The sequence below is a fragment of the Mus pahari genome, chromosome 3, assembly GCF_900095145.1.
Source record: "Mus pahari chromosome 3, PAHARI_EIJ_v1.1, whole genome shotgun sequence".
In the NCBI taxonomy this organism is placed as follows: Eukaryota; Metazoa; Chordata; class Mammalia; order Rodentia; family Muridae; genus Mus; species Mus pahari.
The window spans coordinates 112,123,331-112,146,700 of NC_034592.1; the positions used below are offsets into that span (position 1 = coordinate 112,123,331).

The following is a 23,370-nucleotide window of genomic DNA, read 5'->3' on the forward strand; positions in this document are numbered from 1 at the left end:
ATATATATATATATATATGTATATATATGTGTATATATCTATGTATATGTATACATCTCTATATATATATATGTATAGATATAGATACACACACACATATATATATATATACATATATGTATGTACACACACACAAACACACATACACACATATGAGTACACTGTAGCTGTCTTCAGACACAACAGAAGAGGGCATCAGATCCCATTACAGATGGCTGTGGGAACTGAACTCTAGACCTCTGGAAGGGAGACAATGCTCTTAACCACTGAGTCATCTCTCCAGCCTCCACATTTATATTTTATAGAAGTATATAATTTGATCACTGTTAGAACCAATGAGAAAGACATTCTTTAAACAATAGTACTTGTGTATGTGTTGCACACAAACACGATACATGTGAGCACAGGCATACATGTGTGATGACATGCATGTGGAGGTCAGAGGACAACTTTCTGAAGCTAGTTCCCTCCTTCTGCCATGGCATCTGGGAATCACACTGGTTGTCAAACTTGCACAGCAATCACTTTTACCCACTGAACACATCTCTCACCAGCCCAAAGTAAATACTCTTATATTTTATTAACACAAGGGTTAAGAGAATCAAGTATGAAAACACCATAGCAAGAAATATCATCCCACTTTATTTATAACAGTAATAATTAGAAATAAATATCCAACAGGAAATATGTTTTTCAAGAGACCATAGAACCACATTTTATGCTAAACCATAAAGTGGAACTCTGAATTACTGCTAAAAACATTGTGCAAAGTATTTACTGACACGTAGAAGTGTGACTTATTTATTACCCCAATAAATAATCTCCTAGCAGCTCTGTCATCACCCTTCCTGATAGTCCTCCCATCCTCCCTTAACCACTCTTTGCCTATTTTGTGCTTGCTCAATCGTAACTCTCGACTGGAGGAGATATCTGCAACGTAGCATAGCACAGCACTGAGCTCCAGCCAGCACGCACATGCTCCTCTCCTGGCCCAGTGTAGAACCACCCTTCGGTTGAACACTGGATCCACCACTGTGCGAGTCGAACAGGTGCTGCACATGATCACGATGACACAGGAAGGTGCATTAACTGAGGAACCTTACGAACTATTCCAAACCATCAGTCTTCAAAAGTCCTGAACGGGAATAGATTTGTCCTCTACACACTGCAGAAGAAAAGAAACACATCGGCTTGTGAAGATTACCAACTTAATCACCACCATCCCTCAGACACATCCATGCAGCAGACAAAAACAAAATCCAAAATGAGTTAAATATCCCTCTTGGGGAAAATTGAAAGAACACCTTGAATTGAAACACAAAATCTAAAGCTAGAAAGAACTAAACACAAATCCAGAAAACACAAAGCTAAAATGATGTAAAGAACGAACCCAAAACTATATTGATCCTTTGATCCCTGCACTTGGGGGGGAAAGCAAGGGGGTTTGTGTGAGTTCTAGACCAGCCTGGTCTACACAGCAAATGCCAGGAGAGCCAGGACTACATAGAAAGACCCCTCTTAACAAAAAAAGTAAAAACAATAAAAATTTTAAAAAGACTATATTAATAACAATAGAATTGAATGGAAATATAACAACTCCTTTATGAGTACATCGAAAAGTTCACAGAGGCAGACCTTGGGTGTGAACTCTGCATCCAATCACACAATACCCAGAGGAAGCTCCACTCCCAGGCACTCTAACATGCCCAGGATCAGAGGATCAGAGGATCCCAGGATCTCAGGAGCTTGCTCACACAAGGATCTCAGGGTCCCAGAGGCAGCTTGACTCCCAGGAGCTCTGACACACCCAGGATCTCAGGATCAAAGGATTACACAGACAGCTGAACTCTGAGGAGTTCTGACACAACTAAGATCACAGGAAGGACAGGTTCCAATCAGATATTGTGAGGGCAGGTAGCACTAGAGATAACCAGATGGTGGGAGGCAAGCATAAAAACATAAGCAACAGAAACCATAGCAAGTCCTGGATACACCATCACACTGGAAAAGCAAGATTCGGATCTAAAATCACTTCTTATGAAAAGTTCACAGTTATGTAGACTGGTGAGTTGGCTCAGCAATGAAAAATCCTTGTTCTTGACTGAGGACCCAGGCTTGCTTCCTACCACCAACACTGCAGCTCACAACCACATGTAACCCCAGTTCTAGAGGATCCAATATCCTCCTTTGCCTTCTGAGGGCATCAGGCCTGACTGTGGTACATACACACATTTAAGGAAAACACTTGTAACATTACAAACAACACAAACCTCACAGATATGAAGACAATATTATTAAGCTGTTACTACTATCCAAAGTAATCCACATGTTCAATGAAATCATTTTCCTAAAAATTCATATATAGAATCTAAGAGACCCTAAGTACCCAAAGCAATGCTGGAGGAGATTGTTGCATGACAGGGAGTGGGGGGAGCCTACAAACTGGGAAGACACAAAGGAATTTGAGGAATATATAAAAGCAATGCAAACAGACAACCAGGTGAATAAAAACCTTGTCAAAAGACAGTAAAGTGTATTACACTAACAAGGAAATTGAAGGGCCTGTAGGCCCAAGATGCTGGATTTCCTTCAAATAAGCCACAAGACGCCATTTTTTACATCCACTAAGGTAGGGGAAAAGTCAAGTACAAAGTATTAACAAGGTTGGAACAGAAATTCTATAGCTTACAGGAATGTAAAGTGTTACAAAACACTTCTACTCCTTGGTACAGACTCTGAGTAACTGCTGCAAATTTATACCAAGAAACAGTTATAAAGAATTACAGTAGCAATGTGCATTCAAAAAGGTAAAACTTATCTAAATCCCTATTACTGACACTTAATTATCACAGTCACAGAATAAAGTGCTACGTAAGGGTAGATGTGACACTGCACATCTTTAATCCTTGCACTCAAAAGGCAGAAACAGGTGGATCTCTGTGTGTTCAATGCCACCAAGTTCCATGCACTACATGCCAGCACTACAAAGAGAGATCCTCTCTCAAAAGTCAAACAGACAGAACTAAAGAAAGAGAATTAAACACACACAGACACACACATCCCACATGGAGGCCCCCCCCCCCAAAACAACCTAAAACACAAAAAACAAAACCACATGGCAGGCAAACTCATAGGAGCAACATATGCACATATTTTTATTGAGGAAAGAAGGGAAAGAAATACTTTAACTTGAAGACAGGAAAACCTCTATTAAGGCTTTTATCCAAATTTCAAGAGATGGTTCAAAGAATAAAAAAAATTAGTAGCATCACTTTTACCTTTTTAGTCTATTTACATGATTTCTTGTCAGTATCCAAAACCTAATACAGAAAAAGCAAACAATATAAAATCCTGTGTGATTTTTTTATTTACTAATACCTACTGGGTACACTGTCCTATCTTATACTTCTCAAATGGTCCTAATAACATTCAGCCTAACAGTATTTGGTATTACAAAAAGAAATAAAAAACCCAAATGTCTCATAAATAAGAATCTGGTATGATCTGTGGCTCCACGTACCCTCCCTCTGTAGAGATGAGCACCTGCCGACACACCTCTGACTTCCTCATATTTGTCTATGCTCAAGCAGCTTTGGGCACAGGTGGCTTATTTTCACATTTACTTAAATCTAAATTTGGAGAGACTACTCTCAACTAATCTAAGGAAACAAAGTGTCAATAACTAGAACTTCACAATAACCTTTCTCATAGACTAAGAACTTCTGAAGAAGATATCTAACCAGTCTTCAACATAACTAAAATGTCTGTCAGTCATGACTCTTGACTTCCCTTCCACACTCATGTATGTCTCTATTTCCTTTTCTTGATTAAAATAGGCACGAAAAGTTGCTAACTGGAGTGAAGAGCTGGCTCAGTGAGTAAAAGCAGTTGCTGCCCGGCCCAACTACCCGAGCTTGATCCTAGGACCCAAGTGAGGAGAGAACTCCCCAGGGTCTCTTCTGACTGCCACAGCCTGCACACACACAATGAGTACATAAAAATTTAAATTGCTGACTATATAGAAGAGTTTAAGACCATTCTAATTCATACTATCAATGAATATTACTCTTTCTTTCAGTGACAATAAAAGAATAAAGTAACCTCCAAACCTAAGTAAACGCAAATTATCATACAGTAGCCTACAAGGTGCTCTTCTTAAAGAAAAGTGTCTTTTCAAATGTCATCCTCCATCCAAATAGAATCTTTTTAAAAAGAAAAACAAGATTACCACTGTACTTACTTTAGCCAATAGTTCTTGTGTTTCAGCAGTCAGTGGGGCATGAGAAAAATTACAGTGATCGCCCTGATAACATTTGGTTCCTGTGTGATAAAACTTGCAAGGGTATTCACGTGGCACAGTGTTAAGGAAAATAATAATTTTATCCAATTGAAATGATTCATTATTAATTTAGTAACTATCCTCGAAATCTTTCCTACCAGTATAATCACTGAATTTTCTATTTAAAATATGAGACAATAAAAAGTCTCATTTCAGAAAGACAATCTTTTCTCTGTCACATAAAGCCTCAATGGACCACAGGCAAATCTCACTCACAGATGAAAGAAATGTATTTTAGTTACTTTGAGATGTGGTTATTGTAAAATGTTCTTTGAGAATGAGGTGAAGTAAACTCAATGACAGCAGCAGGTTTTACAAATTTGGATCCTTTATGTATTAGGTTTGTTAAAATAGGACCAATTCATACAACAGCATCATCTAAGAAATGTCAAGTTAAATCTGAGACTTCTATAGTGTGTGACTAAAAAGAAACAACTTCTGTGTGACTGATGGTGTTATTACTGTAAATGCTTGTATTTCATGATTTCATAACAAGTTTGGTCATTAGAACTAAGGCTGCCTGCAGGTTAAAGGAACCTCCATAAACCATCTCTACTTTTCTATATGAATACGGACTCAATTAGACACTATCACAGCAGAAATAACATTATTCTCCTGGGTCTGACTAGGTCAAATCTTCCACCACCCATCAAGAGCAGAACAGACCTCTACTTTAAGAGGTTTTTCTGAAAGGTCCACTCAAAAGCATATACAATAATATCACTCTGATAGCAAGTTGGGCTTAAATAGAGCACCTTTGTTACAGCAACAATTGTAGTTTATTGAAGTCTGTATCTTTCATGTTCTATGAAGAGTGCAGGGAACTTTGTGACAAAGGATATTATGTAAATACAGGCAGTTCTCTCCTTTGGTACAATATCCTTGTACATAATACTTACACATTTCCTTTTTCTTCTCTATCTCTGCATCATGATCAAACTTACACTGGTCTCCCTGGGCGTAAGAATAAGGACAAGTTATGTCTCACAATTAGACCTTTGCACCTTAACTAACTTAACTCCTACTAAACTTCAAATGAGCAAGCAAGTCCAGTAAGAATCTGGAGTAGCTAGCATCTGAGCACATGACTTAGCCTGCTGCACTTCTAAAACTTCCTAAAACATTTTCAATGTAAAGCATCCTTAATAAATAACCTTTAAAAACATAAAGCACTTTACTAATTTTCAAACTGAAGTTTTTCCAAGAGCAAAGAGGTTTTAAAACTTCCAGTTAAGTTTTAAGGCTGTCACACGGAGATGGCAGTTCTAGAGCACTCCTGCCATGACTACACTGTGGTGTCTTTTTGCTTATACACTCTCATACCTTAATACATTTCCTTTCAAGGAAGTATTTGCAAACTTGCTTCCCTTTTCGTTCCACCGTGTGTTGGTTGATAAAGCCTTGACTCATCCTCACCCGGGGCTGCTTCTCTTCAGGTTCATCAGTCTATAATACAAAAAAAAAAAAAAAAAAGAGAGAGAGAGAGAAAGAAAATTAAGTATCTCACTTTGCTTTACAAAACTGTTTAAACTACTTTTACTACATTAGAATGTCTGATAGATGCTCATGGTGACCAATGCACTGTTTCAGCATACCAAGGCTGAAGCAGGGTTCAAGTTCAAGGCCAGCCTGAGCTATACATACAGCAAGTCCCTGGCTCTTCTAAAAGGGCCTTCAAGAGTTGAACTTTGGTATATCAGTTTATAAATGAATGCACATCACTTTTAATAGAATTCAACCACTGAATAAATTGATAAAACTTGATTATCTTATTGTACTTTTACCCTCATTCTGTAAAAACGAATTCAAGAAAACTAAAAAAATGAAAATATATTTCTTGTGATAAAAAGAAATCTAAGGGCTGGCAAGATGGCTCAACCGGTAAGAGCACTGACCGCTCTTCCAAAGGTCCTGAGTTCAAATCCCAGCAACCACATGGTGGCTCACAACCATCCACAGTGAGATCTGACGCCCTCTTCTGGTGTGTCTGAAGACNAGATCTGACGCCCTCTTCTGGTGTGTCTGAAGACAGCTACAGTGTACTTACACATAATAAATAAATAAATAAATAAATCTTAAAAAAAAAAAAAAAAAAAAAAGAGCTTCAGAATTATGGAAACGAAGCTGGGAATTACAACTAACAAGAAGCAGTGGGAGATCTCTAGCTCCAGTGACATATGTTCACAGTTTAATATTTAAAAAGGAAATAATAATCATAAAATCTATTTTAGCACTTTAGAAATAAAAACTATTTTTAATGTGTTAACTTGTGACAGAGCTTAGAACTTCTGCATGCCTAAGTAGTAAATATGGTTTTAGCAACATGGTATGTGCAATTAAGGAGCTAGTGCATGTCCTAATTACCTGCTTTGCACGAATATCAAGTTATTAATTTATTAAGACTATAAAAACATACAGTTCAAATCTTTGGTTTTCAATGATTCTGCCATGAAATTCTAACACAGGTTTAGAACTTGCTTTGCATATAGAAGGGCTGCCAGTTCTGCGTGAAGAATCATTTGAGTCACTATTAAGTCATAGAAGAGAGGTTAGGAAACCAAGTTCAGCCCTGTGTGGGACAGTCAGCCATCTAAACGCTGAGTTCAGATTCCGTACTTGTAAAATATGGGGGAAAGGACTGCTTTTATATAAGTTTATTTCAATCTTTAATATTTGGTATCTCCCACCCCCACCCCTTTTGCTATGAGATCTCACTGCTACCCCGGATAGTCTTAAACTCCCACTTCCACTCCTAAGCCTTTGGGACTACAAGGCATTCACAGCCATGCTCAGCTAACACTTGGCATTCTAATATTTTAACCTCCTCAAACTACTGACCCTGTGTCCAAGCTGAATAAAAAGCTTGCCATTCAGTTTAAAAGTCTTCAGAAAATCAGAGTCTAGAGAAGTCATTTACTGTTCTATGCTGAAGTACATATGCATACTAAGGAACGATCGTTACAAAGCAAAATCAAAGTACCAGGAGCAGGACTGTGAGACTTGGTAAGGCCAAAGCTCACAAACAGCTGTTTTAACTTCCAGAAGTAATCAGTCCAAAGGCTGAAGGACTGAAGTATATACACTGTGCAGGACTGTATGGCCTTTCAACTGTTTCTAAGGCTGTTTCCTTTTGCCTCCCAGTTTTCTATAGATCGTGATGGTCTAACACTCACAGACCAAAAGGCTGATGCACTCATGTTTCAGGCCAACAGGGAAATCATAGAGGCTGAAAAATGGGTGCTGGCAGCCAGTGCTAAGAGGGAGGAAGCAGTGGTAGAAGGGCGACCAGAGTCAGCTTCGGGTCAAGTCTTCACAGAACCCTGCTATGTGGGATGGTCCTGCCTCCCCACATCACTGAGCACTTCCAGAAGCTGAAGTGAAAGATAAGCACCCTGAAGACATACTCCTACAAGACAACTCTTGTACCTGTTCTCGGGAGCCACTGTTCTTCAGCAAGGCACTTGACCCTTTGTCTCCAGTGCCAGGCCACTTTCGCTTCATTTTCTTCTGTTTAACTTTCTTGTGACCAGCTTTAGATTTTTTATTTTTGTGTTTGGCAGCTAAAAACAAGCAAGTTCATTTTTTAAAACAGCATAAAGGTACGACATCAGTTTAACCTTCCAACATATGCCTTATAATGACGCAGGGGAACTCTGGAGCTCAGTGAAGGAAAACTGGTGTGACAGCAGAGCCCTGACTGACTAGGAGCTTTGCTATTATGAGGCAAAAAAGGAGAATTCTAACATCCCAATTCAAATGCATTGTTTTTGAAAAGAAGAGTTTGATGGGAGACAAAAGCAAAACAATGACTTAAATCAATCTTGCCAGCCACAGACCAGAATTATTTGAAGACACCAGCACCTGACGGATATAATTAGAATGACCACAGTTTTACAGAAGAAAAAACTACACAAGTTTAGGATCTCACTTATTATAGATTTTTTCCCTTGAAAATATGTCATAAAGCTGAAGATGGTGGTAAATACTTGGTGCTGGCTGGTTTTTTTTTGTCAGCTTGACACAAACTATAATTATCTGGGAAGAGGCACCTCAGGTGGTAGGATAACTCCATCAGACTGCCTGCAGACAAGTTTGTAGGGCATGTTGTTGGTTAATGACTGATGTGGAGGGCTCAGCTCACTGCGGGTGATGCCACCCTGGATAGGTGGACCTGGATGGTCTAAGAAAGCAGGCTGAGAAAGCCATAAGGAGCAAGCCAGTAAGCAGAGCTCCTCCACGGTCTCTGCTTCACTTCTTGCCGTGCGTGGCTTCTTTCAGTGATGGACTGTTTATCACTCAGAAGTATGTAACATGACTCCATCCCTTTCCTCCTCAAGGGCTGCATGGTGTTTTATCACAGCAATATATAGCAAACTAGGACAGCTGTCAGCCCAGCCCTGAGGACACTGAAGTTGGAGGCTCAGGAGTTCACAGCGAACTTCAGATACACAGCAAGATTTAGACTACCTGGGCTAGATAAGACCCCGTCTCAACATATCACAACCCCTGCAAAGAAGAAAAAAGAAAGAAAGAAAAAGAAAATGTTCCATATACACTATGTTTACCTATAGACGTACTTTGAATAGAAGAAACACTTGGAGGAAACACAGTAAATGAAAAACATTAAGAATTTCATTTAAATTGGGTGCTTGTGGCATACATCTTTAATCCCAGAACTTGAGAGGCAGAGTTCAGGATGATCTCTGAATTCCAAGCCAGCCTGGTCTACAAATCAAGTTCCATGACAGGCAAGGCTACACAGAGCAACCCAGTCCCCCCACCCCCAAAAAAGTAAAAAGAAAACAGAGAGAGAAAGAAATGAAAGAAATGAATGTCTATGGCCAAATCCCATTTTAGCAATTTAAAATAATAATTTCAATTTAAAAAATAAAAATTAAAAAAAAAAAAAGAAATACATTTTCATGCTAGGGATATGGTTCTGTGGTAGCATATTTCCTTAGTACAAATGAGGCCTGGATGATCAATCCCCAGCACTTAAAAATATATGGACACAGACAAACACGATCATCCAGTCAGTCAATTCTTTAAATGAGAATCATATGAACAGGCACAGCCTCATCTTTCATACATGCAGAAGCTGGGGATTCAAACTTCTGATAGAGACACACTTTGATAGCTCACTAGCAGCTGCCTAGTGTCGCCTACAAAATAAGCATTTATATGTCAAGCAACCAAGTCTTGGAATCTGTCTCACATCAAGCAATCTCGTATCTGACATAAAGAACAACAAAAGTCACCTTTTCATCCTAAGAGCCAGAGCAGGTGATAAAACACTCATCCCAGTACAGACACAAGCACGACAGCCTCTGCAGATGAATGTAAGTGGAAAACAGCTTAGCACTTACTCGGCTGGGTACATTCTGCTCCTGCTTTCTTCACAGACTCTTCAGGAAGCAGTGAGGGGTGAGCTGCGTTTGCCATTTCTTTGGCTTGGATGTACTGTTGAAGCTCTTTGTCAAAATTGTCTTCCGATCCCTGGCTGCATGTCTCACCGTCACTGTACGGGTCATAGTCCTTACTTCTTGATTTTTTACGTGGCAAACTCTTTGGTGATGCTGCAGCATTTCCAAGGTGCTTAAACTAAGTAAAGATGAAAACTGAAATTTCAAACCTTAAGATATATAAGGAATGATGGTCATTAATTGACCATTATTGCATTTGCATACGCAGGTTTCATATAGCATTCTCTACACTCTTTTTTAAACACCTTAAGTTTTTGCAAAATTGAAAATGGGCTGGAGAAATGACGCAGTGGTTAGGAGCACATACTACTACTCTTCCAGAGGATCCAAGTTTGGATCCCAGTGCCATGTCCAAGAGCTCACACATGCAAGTATAGTTCAAGAAGAACCTGATGCTTCCGGCCTTGGAAGGCAAACCAGCACTCAAGTGCACACAATTAAAAAAAATAGTATAAATTTTAAAACACATACACAAAAAACAACCAGCCAACTACAAGGAGGCCAAGGAAGATGGCTCAGTCATCAAGTGTCTCTCCTATGCAGGCATGAGAACGCAAGTTCAGACCCCTAGCACCCATGTAAAAGCTGGGTGTGGTGACCTCATAGGTGTCCCTAAGAGACAGAACTAGGTGAATGGAGACAGACAGATCCAGGAGTTCACTGGACAGTGCATCAAGTGCATCAGTGAACTCGAGATNCAGAGAGAGAGAGAGAGAGAGAGAGAGAGAGAGAGAGAGAGAGAGAGAGAGAGATCGACCGACCAGCCTTGAAGTAGAGAACAATCAAGGAAGCCACTCAGCATCAACCTCTGGCCTTCACACGTATGCACATGCATACATGTACATGTATGTGTACACACACACAGAAAACAAAACTTGCAACAAATAAACTACAATGACATTTGCCTTTAATGATAATTTGAAGAAAGATTGTGAATTTGCACAAATGTATTTACTTGTCTGTAATCCAGCATGAGGGAAGGCAGGAAGATTAAAAATTCAAGGAGCAGCTCAATTACGTAACTCAAGGCCAACCTGAATTACACAAAATCTTGTCTTAAAAAAATATTTTTTAATCCCAGCACTCAGGAGGCAGAGGCAGACGAATTTCTGAGTTCAAGGCCAGCCTGGTCTACAAAATTCCAGGACAGCCAGGGCTATACAGAGAAACCCTGTATTGAAAAAAAAATTTTTTTTATACGCTTCAGTTATTAAGATGTCTGTACTTAGCAACATGGGTACATACAATGCATTCTAGACATAAAGTTGTTTTGTTTTTTCACTTAACCAAGACAGGCTCTTGCTATATGGCCCACCCTGGCTTAAAACTCACAGCAATCCTCCCACCCCAACCTCTCAAGTATAGGAGTGAGCCACTGCAGCCTTTTCCTTTAGCCACCTAGCTTTATGAAGTTAAGTTTCACTAGAAACTGTCATGCCCATTTGTTTAGAAGCTGTTTCTGCTGTGCTTAGCTGTGACAAGACTATAATGCACCAAGTCACCAAGATTCACTAAAATGCTTTACAAAGAAGTTAGCCTACTCCTATCAACAGACTATGGTTTTAGTCTCTAATTTATTTAGTTGGCAAAGAGGTATGCTAAGATGTAAGACTTCGCAAAGAAAAACTCTGGGACACTTGAGGGTTCTGTAAGGAAAGAGCGTGTTTTACAAACACAGTCCCTGAGTTTAAGCCGCAGAACCCACCTTAAGAAAAAAGCAGGCCGGGCGTGGTGGTGCATGCCTTTAATCCCAGCACTCAGAAGGCAGAGGCAGGCGGATTTCTGAGTTCGAGGCCAGCCTGGTCTACAAAGTGAGTTCCAGGACAGCCAGGGCTATACAGAGAAACCCTGTCTCGAAAAACCAAAAAAAAGAAAAAAAAGAAAAAAGAAAGAAAAAAGCAGAACATGAGAGATAAGAGAATCCATGGGGCTCACCTGATAGCAAGAATAGCTCACTTGGTAAGCTCCAGGTGAGAGACCCTGTCTCAATAAATATATTACTTACACACACACACACACACACACACACACCACCCCCACACACACCACCCACCCACCTACCACACCACACCAGTGACTAATGCCTGAAGAACAACATCTAAAGTTGTCCTCTGGTGCTTCCAGGAATGCATACAGATACAGACACACACTTCCACACACATGAGCTCCTGCCAACAATCACACACATAAAATGCTTAGAAAGATTTAAGACAAAGACTATACAATATTCTAAAGATTCTAATTCCCTTCTAAATAATCTATAAATTTTACATATTTCCAATGAAAAGCCTACCAGGACTACCTGACAAATTAAATGTATATAGATGGACCTATATATAAGAATAGCCAAGACAAGCTGGGTAGTGTGGTGGTACACATCCTCAATCACAGCACTTGAGAGGCAGAGACAGGTAGGTTCTTGAATTTGAGGCCAGCCTGGTCTACAGAGAAAGTTCCAGAATATTCAGAGTTACACAGAGAAACCTGTCTTGAAAAAAAAAAAAAGATAACCAAGATACTTTAAAGAAGAAATAAACAAAAGTGCCAGGACTTGCTGGGGAAAGATAAAATAATTCAGAGGACAAGACAGAAAGTTGAGAAGACTAAACATAAACAGTTGATTTTAATAAGAGTGACAATGTAAAACCACAGGGACAAGACAGCCCCTTACCGATAAACTAATGGTTCTGGAACAAGTAGGTATGATAATAACAAAATGAATGGAGAGATGGGTTGCCTGCACACCATAGAGATTATAAATTCCAATGTGAGAAGGTAAAATAAAGCTTTAGAAGGTAATGCAAGACAATAGGTTCAATACACAAAGGACGAAATATATGAGAACATATTCTCAAAGCTAACTACTTTAAAACCATGCCATTTTAAGCTCAAGTAAGCAGGCGTCTGCAACACATAACATACAAGAATGATGACCGAAGACTACTCCTAAAAAACTATAAATTAAGAAAACAAACCAACCCCCATCACCTCCACCAGACCCCCACAGATAGCCTCAATGAAGTAAGGCAGATGGAAGATCTGAATAGCTAAGCAACAGTAAGATTCCGAAAACACAGCTGCAAATGGGACACGACAGGGACATCACAACTGGGATGTCATGGCATCTTCCTCAAGCGGAACAACAGTGTCTCTGTCATCATGGTGGGAATAAAAACGGGTACGAGCCCTTCCTAACACGTTAAGAATCAACACAAGGGCAACACTGCTCACATGAGGACCCAGCCGCTCCTCTCCTAGGGTGAGACACAGTGCATGTGCAGGGTCCAAGTGGAAGAAGGGCGAGCACAGCTAACAAGGGCGAGCCCAAGGCCTGCCTGCAGTAGGATGTCCTGTGTTCAAATGATGGACTACTGTGCTGCAGCAGAGAAGAGGGAGCACACACACTTAAGAATTTTAAACTCTGTATCCTTAGTGATGACACACAAGCAGCAAGACTATAAACAACAAGGAAGCCATCAGTATCTGGGTCAGAACTGCTCATGTCAGGGGCTAGCACGGAGGAAGGAAACAGCTATGCTTTGTCTTGAGCTGCAGTGCTTACCCGGGTACCTGAAGTTAGTCCTTACCTGACATATATTTGTATTAGTGACTGAAGTGCCTGGGTTCAAGCGACTCTGCTTGGGGATAACCTGGGTGTCCATCTTTTCATATAACCTTCTTGGAAATTACTTTAAGACTTAATTTAAGGTGCTACCTGCCTAGCTGCTGGGGAATAGTACAGAGATTATGAACTGTAGGCATGAAGGAGTGAGGCCTGTGGGACTACCCGTGTGGGATAATAAAGGGCAGTTGCTAGATGTGAGCCTCAGTTCTTTTTCATGACAGTTATAAACGCAAAGACAGTATTTACGTGGTAGCTCACAGGCTTCCCCGGGAGATGAAGGTGTGCCAACGGCATCATCTCTCCTGGCTCGTTTTATACAGCCAATTTGTGTCTGTCAAGCATTATTGCCAATATGAACATATTCTTATGAAATATGTCAACATTTACAGCATCCCCCCAAAATTTTACAAAGAAAGAGGAGCAGATACTGACTTTGTAATGGACTGAACTCCACTCCCCCCAACTCTAAGCCCTTATGCATATGTCTCAATCCTTAGCAGCATTTTGGAGTGTGGCCTATTTGGAAATCAGATCACGGCAGGTGAGGTGAGGATGTTTCCCAGTCATGGAAAACCAGAGGGGTCTGGAACTGATCTTTCCTCACACATCCGGGAAAGAACCGCCTTGCCAACACCTTGCTCTCAGACTTGACTCCAGCCCAAGAACTACAGGATACTGCATTTGTGTTGTTCTTACTGCCTGCCATGTTGTGTCCTGGAACAGCAGCCCCGTCACACTAATCTGGGTTTTCAACCAGTAATTACTAAAGAGGTTGAGTTAGTGAATCAGACCTTAAATTTTACATTTAAGTTGATAGGAAAGAAGGTTATTGAAAAGAGTTTATAATCCATTTCAGGAACAGGGAAACTGATTTTGTTACAATACTAGCACATTCTCCATCTGATGGTAAGGGCAAGAAAGTTACTGGAAGATGACTGAGTTTCCTGACCTAAGTAACGGGCCCTGACTGTGAATACAGTGAGACAAACAGGCTCCCTCATGCTCTCACATCCACCCAGAGCTCTCTTCAACCAGCCAGCTGAATCTTACTTTCTTGGGAATTTGTTCACAGTCCCGCTTTACTTTCCATTTGACTTTCTCTGTCTGTGTTTCTTCAACTTCAGTACCATCTATTTCATCAATTCTGCAGCAAAAATAGCAAATAACACAAAAGGGTTTATTGCACAGCATTAAAATTCATCACTTGGGTTTGTCTTAAATCTGAAATTTGAAGTCTAAATTCTCTATAACAATAACAACAACATTAATAAAAACAGCAATGTAGGCCAGGTATGATGGTGCAGTCCTGTAATCCCAACACTCAGGAGGCAAAGGCCAGTAATCTCTGTGACTTTCAGGGCAGTATAGTATAGTATAACATAGCAAGTTCTAAGCCAGCCAGGGCGACACACTGTCTCAAAATAACAATGATGGTGTTGACCAATAAATGTTAATATGTATGTGAATAACCTGTAAAACTGAAACTTTGTATTAAATTATCTTAATGCATAAGAAGTAGCTTGTACATAAATCACCAGTCATTCCTCAATCCAGTCACTCAAAAATACCAAATAGTCACCACACGTCAGGCCTCATGTCAAAAGGTACAAGGAAAATGACCAACTGTCCCCTTGCTTTCTGAGAGTTTCCTATCTTCTTGGGAGAAAATTAATACAGGTACACATATAAGGAACACTTACGTTAGATTTGGACTTTTCTACTAAACAGAAAGGAGTGTAAAAGAGAAGGTGTGTCAGATACAATGCAGGAGGCCTTCAGAGGTTAGGAGACAAATACCCAAACGAGAAGGTGAAGAACTCAGGCATAAGAAGTTGACCAAGCATAGACAGTATGTGAGGTAATTCCTGAGCATATTCTAGCACAGCAGTTCTCAACCTGTGAGAACTTTGCAGGAGGGGTGTTGAACAAACCTTTCATAGGGGTCACATATCAGAAATTTACATTATAATTCATATCAGCAGCAAAATTAGTTATAAAGGAGCAACAAAAATAATTTTGTGGTTGGGGGGGTCATCATAACATGAGGAACTACATTAAAGGTTCCCAGCATTAGGAAGGTTAAGAACCACTATTGTAGCAGAACTCAAAATGAACCCAAGATGAAGGGATAGGAAATAACAGTTGGGAGAACTGTGCCTTAAACCACAGGCTGTCATTCTACTGCTCCCTATGCTTTCATCAGGACCATGACCCTCAGTCCTTGACCCACTCACAAGCCAGCAAGCCAGCTCCAGCAACACTGATCTGTCCTGGGTTTTGTTTTGTTTTCCCCCTATTGCTGCTAAAAAAAGGAGGGTCTTGAAATGCAGACCACGTTGATCTCAAACTCAGAGATCCACCAGCTTCTGCCTCCCCAGTACTGAAATTAAAGTATGCTACCATGCCCCGTTGCTACTTCTTAATCTCCTTGGTTGGCTCTTCCATCTTTGCAACTCTCAACAAAGCCAGTCCTCACCTTTCTTCGTTCTAAGCTTTCATTCTCTGTGATGGTTTTCAATCCTCCAGCTTCTAGTATCATCTTATACTGCTAATTCCAATATCCTAGTCTCCACATCAAGCCCTTAACAACCAAACAGCCAACTTCCCATTCAACTGATTTACCTGGATACCATGAAAACCACCTTTCAGTAAGACTCTTCCTCAACTATCCTCTCTACAACACTATTCTTCTTACTCCACAGATGCCTCCTAACTCCTCACTCAAGTTTTCATTTCCTCCATGGCTTTCATTATCATCTAAAGCACTGTGTATCTGTGGTCCACCTCAATAATACACAACTCATGACCACCAGTATTTTTCTGTATTTTATTCATTTACATCCTATCACCATGGCCTAGAATGATGTGTCTTCTGCCAGTAGAGGTTGTTTTAAATAAATGAATATTCAAATGAACAAAGTCACCCCTGTTTCAAGCTGGAGACATGGCTTAGTAGTTTAGGCTGCTCTTCCAGAGGGCCTAGCTTGATTTCCATCACCTATTTGGTGGCTAACAACCAAAGGTAAGACTAGTTTCCTCTTCTGGCCTCCAAGGACAATGGACACACCTGGTGCAGGCAAAACATTCATACATATAAAATAAAAATAAATGAAAACAAAACAAAACAAAAAACCCCATGTTTTAGTGCACTGAAAAAGTTTACAGGCAAAAGCAAAAGACAAACTAAGAGAAAAATCTAAAACCTTGAAAAAGACCTATAGGCAAAGTGAAAAACAGGAATACAAATAGACACCTTACTTTCAGACCCATCTTCACCTGTCTTTTGGTCAATCCAAGTATCCCTTACATATTTCAGCCAAACTTTAGTAAATGGGTATATTGTTTATGTTCAAGCTGTTAACTATTTTTTTAAAATTTTACTCAGTTCTCATACATGTTAAAAATTAAAATTCATTTCTCTTGCTGTTCTTATATGTTATCACCTGCAAGTAATTAAGTGTCCATTTCTTCACAGTATCAAAAGGATTTAATTTCCATGAATAATTCTGCTTTAGAAGCTGGGTGATGAACTCATATGTAATAAATTAACTTGAGCACCTTAATCCTCTATGCCTCAATTTTCTCATCTGTAAAACAAGAACATCACTTTCTTCGTAAGGTTGATGTTTCACATTAGGGCTGGTGAGATGGCTCATCAGGTAAGAGCACTGACTGTTCTTCTGAAGGTCCTGAGTTCAAATCCTAGCAACCACATGGTGGCTCACAACCACCTGTAATGAGATCTGACACCCTCTTCTGGTACGTCTGAAGTCAGCTACAGTGTACTTACGTATAATAATAAATAAATCTTTGGACCGGAGCAAGCAGGGACTGATCGAGCAGGGCCAACCGGATTGAGAGGGGTTGACCAGAGCGAGCAGAGGTCCTTAAAAAAATTCAATTTCCAACAACCACATGAAGGCTCACAACCATCTATACAGTTACACTGTACTCACATACATAAAACAAATCTTTTAAAAAAAAGTTTCACATTAAGTACACAGCAAAGCTCTTGATGGTAGCCCAATTAGAGTAATAGTTTCCACTAAGGTATCTGAGCCGAAGCAGTGAACATTTACATATATTCTTTCCCCTTGAGACAGTTTCCCCTATGTAGCCGAGGCTGGCTTGGAACCTACTATTTAGACCAGGTGGTTCCAGACTCCCAAGATCTGCCTTTCAAATGCTGAGATTAATAGGCCCAGCCCAACACAGTAATGTTATCTTTTTTGTTTTGTTTTGTTTTGTTTTTTCAAGACAGGGTTTCTCTGTGTAGCCCTGGCTGTCCTGGAACTCACTCTGTAGACCAGGCTGGCCTCGAACTCAGAAATCCACCTGCCTCTGCCTCCCAAGTGCTGGGATTAAAGGCGTGCGCCAGCACGCCCGGCTACAGTAATGTTATCTTAATGAGGGTGGGAAAAAAACAAAAACAAAAACTCGAGAAGGATGTGTGTCAAGGGTTCCACTGAGGAAAGAGAGAACATAGAAGACAAGGATTTAGGAGAGATGGGGTTTGAGGGCATTATCAACTCAAAAAACTAAAAAATGGGCCGGGCAGTGGTGGCGCATTCTGAGTGAGTTCTATGTATCCTTCAACTCTCGAGGTGCCGGCAAAGCCATCTCGGAGGTGAGTGACAGCACAAACACGTTAAGCGCACGTGCAAGGGAAGCAGCCGGTCCCTGGGGGCAGATTCAGAGGCTGGGGCCTCCTCCCGCCGCCTGGCCACTGCCCTCGCCCGCAGTCCCTACTCCGACTTCCACCCTACTTCCCCTCCCAACCTCTCCGCTCCGGTCTCGGCCCACGCGCCAGCTCCGGCTTCCCGGTTCCCAGGAGCGAGGGGGAGGAGCCCAGGCGGTGCCTCTGCAAAGGACCAAAATGTGGGGATCACCTTTCCTCAGGGTCGGCGGCCGGTTTTTTGCCGAGGGCCGGATTGGGGGGCTTTGAAAAGAGATTTTCAAAATCCATAACTCAGACACGGACCGTTCCTCTCCACGCCGAGCAGGTACTGAACAACCAGCCGAGCGGAGGCTAAGTAACCTAGAGTCGCGCCAAGGGCCACACGCTCCGCCCCGCGCACGCGCACGCGCTCGTGTTGCTTGGGCGCGACTCCGCGCGACCAGCTTCACCAAGCATGCGCAGTTCTCACCGTAGTGGGGTGTCTTTCGGTGCCTGCGCTGCGCACGCGCAACTCTCTGTACTTGGCATGCCCTTTGCGTTCCTTAGTGCAACAATCGACTACCGTTAAAAAATAAAATAATCTTTAGGCTTCTTTTTTTTAGAAAGCTGTGCCATTTTTATATGTACGAGAGAGAGACAGAGAGAATGAGTGCGGATGCCCGCGGAGGCCAGTTACTGTGACCCACCTGACGTGAGTGTTGGGAGCAGGAGCTTTCCAGGGTGGAGATTTTCAGGGTGAAGATGGGTGAGGTTTCCAGTCCAGAGCCTGGGCTTTTTAGTCTGCAGGGCGGGCGGGCATTGGGTCCAGCAGTTAGAGCAGTTAAAGTGTTCTGTGGGTGGGACCTGGTGGTTGGAGGTCCTCAGGGGAGGGGCCTGGCCACTTGTGTGTCTCAGGAGCTTACACTTAGTGTGTTTCAGGACAGCCAAGGCTAAATAGAGAGACCTTCTCTCAAAAAAATAAAAAAATAAAAATAAACATAAATGCTCATAGTAGAGTGAAAGATATGCAGACACAGGCAATCAGATTAGGCAGGGCAAGGAAGTTGACATATGCGTAAGAAATTAGTATTCTCAAATAAACATTATAAAAGGGTACATATATATGTAGTACATTTATCCCAAAGAGCTGACTGCTCTTCCAGAGAACTTAGGTTGGATTCCCAGCATCCACGTGGTAGCTCACAAGCTTCTGGATTCTGGATTCCAGGGTATCCGATGCCCCTTCTGACTTCTGAGGGCACTGGGTGTAAATATGGTGCACAAATACACATTCAATCAAAACATCATAAATAAATCAGAGAGAGAGAGAGAGAGAGAGATCAACCTGAGCTACATGAAACCCGGTCTCAAACCATCACACACATACTCAAATAAACCAGTACAATAAATGAAGTAAGCATACTCAGAAAGGCAGATGTCTATAATTTCTGATTTATAGAGATAGTAAAATGGGCATACCAGATGCTGAAGAGTGGGTACAGTTTCTGTCTGGGGTGATGGAAAAGTCAGGAAACTGGTACTAGTGACTGGTGCACAATAGTCTGGGTGTGACTAATGACACTGACTTGTGTGTTTCAAATGTCAAGTTTTATGACATTTTACAAAATGAGAGAAAAGGAAGTGCCTGGCATGATGAGAGGGTAGACAACCTCTTGAAGTGTTTGCCAGGTTGTGAGGTTCCCTGCAATTGCCAACAAAGCTTGCCGTATTTCTCACTGTTGTTGGGAGTCTGGGGTATAAACAGAAGTTGACACTTTTCATGGGCCCTTGTGATGCCCCAGAAAGCAACTGACTTTCCTTCTCCCAGCTGCAGATTTTAGAGTGGTCTTTCAACCTCAGCACAACTGTCATTGGTATTGGAGTATTTGCTGTGGAGGACAGGTCTGCATTACAATTAACAGGCATTAAGCTGTTTCTACCACTAGATGGCAGTAGTGCCTGCTCTAGACATCAAAAATCACAAGCTGAGGGGCTGGAGAGATGGTTCAGAGGTTAATAGCACTGACTGCTCTTCTAGGTCCCGAGTTCAATTCCTGGCAACCACATGATAGCTCACAACCATCTGTAATGGGGTCTGATGCCCTCTTCTGGTGTGTCTGAAGAGCACAACAGTGTAGTCACATACATAAAATAAGTAAATCTAAAACAAACAAACAAGAAAATCACAGGCTGAGAAGAGAAAAATCGAGGAAGGGCAAAAATAAAAAGATAAATATCTTTCCAAAAAGCCTAAAACTGCCAGAATCAATGAAGCATATTAATTGACAACTTTATACATTAATCAAATACAATATGTCAGCTGTGAGAAGCCAACATTTCCCTGTGACAAATCTGGAGGGAGAGGAGTTGGAGGAGAACTATTCCTAATCCAAAGGCATTGGATCTAGAGTCATCAATCCCCAAGCAGGAAGGCTTCTATTAAAAGCCATGACAGTCTTTCATAAATACAGTTTCAAAAGGGAACACTGGTGGCTGATGGAGCCCCAATATTGAGTTATCCAGCCACACAATGAGGGCAAGTAAAAAGGTATCCAGAAAGAAGGACAATTTCTTAGGCAGGGTGGGGGCTAAACAATCTTGTGTCCTAAGAATAAACAGAAACAACCACCACCACAAGCAACAATACTTGTGCCTCAAGGGCTACCGACTAGCCAAGGAGTCAAGATCAACTTAGGACGATGGGAATGTGACAAAGGGCGGGGAAGAAAAGGTATGACAATACCAACCTAAGCACAGGCCATCAATAAAAAATTATTAGATGAGGAACATGTGTGTTTGTGTTAGTACAATTGTGTATTGTGTGGTGATGCTTTAATCAGTGACAGGCTGCACAACTGACTGGTCCCATAGGCTTACAGTGAAGATGAAAAATCCTATTACGTTTGTGACATTGCAGCTGTGGTGGCATCAGAGTAGACACATTATTCCTGGGTGATGATGCCGACATGGAAAATCAGTGACTGTGCTGCTGATTGTACGAAAGCATGGCAGGTGCTGTTATACATGCAACATGGCACTTCACATGGAGAAAGAAGACAGCATTGTTGCTTTATGGACATGCTATACTCTGAATCCATATATACTTACTTCTATTTGAAAAGTTAAGCCTAAAGCAGTGTGCCATGCTAGACTGGCAGCAGCTTCACATATCTCACTTTTGAGTCTCTGGATTGCACTGAGGGTCACCTTGACTGGCCCCAAACCTTGAGGTTTCTGCAACACTTGGATGATGATGTTTACCTGGCAGTGAAACTGCCTCATGTCACCAGATACCTCTGTCACTAAATAACTTTCCAGACCTTGGATGCTAACTCCACAGCCAGTCCCACAACACTCAGAAGAAACTCCACTCAAAGGCGCTCTAACACACCCAGGAATATAGGATCACATGATCACAGGCTCCCAGAAGCTTGGTCACACCAGGATCTCCGGGTTCCAGAGGCAGCTTGACTCCCAGGAGCTCTGACACACCCAGGATCTCAGGATCACAGAATCACAGGATCANAGAGACAGCTGAACTCTGAGGAGCTCTGACACGACCAGTACCACAGGAAGGACAGGCCCCAGTCAGATAAAGCAAGGTCAGGGAGCACTAGAGATAATCAGACGGTGGGAGGCAAGCATAAGAACATAAGCAACAGAAACCAAGGTTACTTAGCATCATCAGAACTCAGTTCTCCCACCATAGCAAGTCTGGATATACCATCACACCTGAAAAGCAAGATTGGGGTCTAAAATCACTTCTCATGATGATGGTAGAGGACTTTGAAGGACATAAATAACTCCCTTAAAGAAATACAGGAAGCCGGGAGTGGTGGCACACACCTTTAATCCCAGCACTCGGGAGGCAGAGGAAGGCAGATTTCTGAGTTCGAGGCCAGCCTGATCCACAAAGTGAGTTCCAGGACAGCCAGGGCTATACAGAGAAGCCCTGTCTCAAAAAACAAAACAAACAAACAAACAAAAAATACAGGAGAACACTGGTAAACAGGTAGAAGCCCTTAAAGGGAAACACAAAAATCCCTTAAAGAATTACAGGAAAACACAATCAAACAGGTGAAGGAAATGAACAAAACCATCCAAGATCTAAAAATGGAAATAGAAACAATAAAGAAATCACAGAAGGAGACAACCCTGGAGATAGAAAACCTAGGAAAGAGATTAAGAGTCATAGATGCAAGCATCACCAACAGAATACAAGAGATAGAAGAGAGAATCTCAGGTACAGACGATGCCATAGAAAAGCCCAAACCTAAGGATAATAGGTATAGAAGAGAGTGAAGATTCCCAACTTAAAGGGCCAGTAAATATCTTCAACAAAATTATAGAAGAAAACTTTCCTAACATAAAGAAAGAGATGCCCATGAACATACAAGAAGCCTACAGAACTCCAAATAGACTGGGCCAGAAAAGAAATTCCTCCCCTCACATAATAATCAAAACACCAAATGCACTAAACAAAGAATATTAAAACCAGTAAGGGAAAAAGGTTAAGTAATATATAAAAACAGACCTATCAGAATTACATCAGACTTCTCACCAGAGACTATAAAAGCTAGAAGATCCAGGGCAGATGTCATACAGACCCTAAGAGAACACAAATACCAGCCCAGGCTACTATACCCAGAAAAACTCTCAATTAACATAGACAGAGAAAACAAGATATTCCATGATAAAACCAAATTTACACAATATCTTTCCATAAATCCAGCCCTACAAAGGATAACAGATGGAAAACAACAACACAAGGAGGGAAACTATGCCATAGAAAAAAAGCAAGAAAGTAATCTTTCAAAAAACCCAAAAGAGGGCTGGTGAGATGGCTCAGTGGGTAAGAGCACCGACTGTTCTTCCAAAGGTCCCGAGTTCAAATCCCAGCAACCATATGGTAGCTCACAACCATCTGTAACAAGATCTGATGCCCTCTTCTGGAGTGCCTGAAGTCAGCTACAGTGTACTTACATATAATAAATAAATAAATCTTTAAAAAAAAACAAAAACAAAAAAAACCCCCCAAAACAAAAGAAGATAGCCACACAAACGTAATTCCACCTTTAACAACAAAAATAACAGGAAGTAACAATCACTTTTCATAATTTCTCTTAACATCAATGGACTCAATTCCCCAATAAAAAGACATAGAACAACAGACTGTATACGTAAACAGGACCCAGCATTTTGCTGCATACAGGAAACACACCTCAGTGACAAAGACAGACACTACCTCAGAGTAAAAGTTTGGAAA

At 41.2% G+C, this 23,370-nt stretch overlaps 1 protein-coding gene across 1 annotated transcript; it reads right to left on the reverse strand.

The window, feature by feature from the left end:
- Window positions 1-619: 619 nt before the first annotated feature.
- Zc3h8 (zinc finger CCCH-type containing 8) lies at window positions 620-18,519 on the reverse strand. The gene is made up of 9 exons (XM_021194678.1): window positions 18,337-18,519; window positions 14,498-14,591; window positions 9,706-9,940; window positions 7,766-7,899; window positions 5,663-5,785; window positions 5,182-5,293; window positions 4,241-4,350; window positions 3,279-3,320; window positions 620-1,165 (listed from the first exon to the last, which is right to left on the reverse strand). Exons 1-8 carry the CDS (start codon window positions 18,411-18,413, stop codon window positions 3,288-3,290), a joined length of 918 nt encoding a protein of 305 aa, XP_021050337.1. The 5' UTR covers window positions 18,414-18,519; the 3' UTR covers window positions 620-1,165; window positions 3,279-3,287.
- Between the last annotated feature and the right edge of the window lie 4,851 nt (window positions 18,520-23,370).

What these genes read in the sequence shown, in the direction of transcription:
- Zc3h8 (XM_021194678.1), bottom strand. Translation starts at nt 18,413, where the DNA reads ATGGATTTTGAAAATCTCTTTTCAAAGCCCCCCAATCCGGCCCTCGGC. An exon ending in GCCGCCGACCCTGAGGAAAG is followed by an intron (nt 14,592 to 18,336) that starts GTGATCCCCACA and finishes TTTTTGCTGCAG; the next exon opens with AATTGATGAAATAGATGGTA. An exon ending in CACAAGAACTATTGGCTAAA is followed by an intron (nt 3,321 to 4,240) that starts GTAAGTACAGTG and finishes TTTCTGTATTAG; the next exon opens with GTTTTGGATACTGACAAGAA.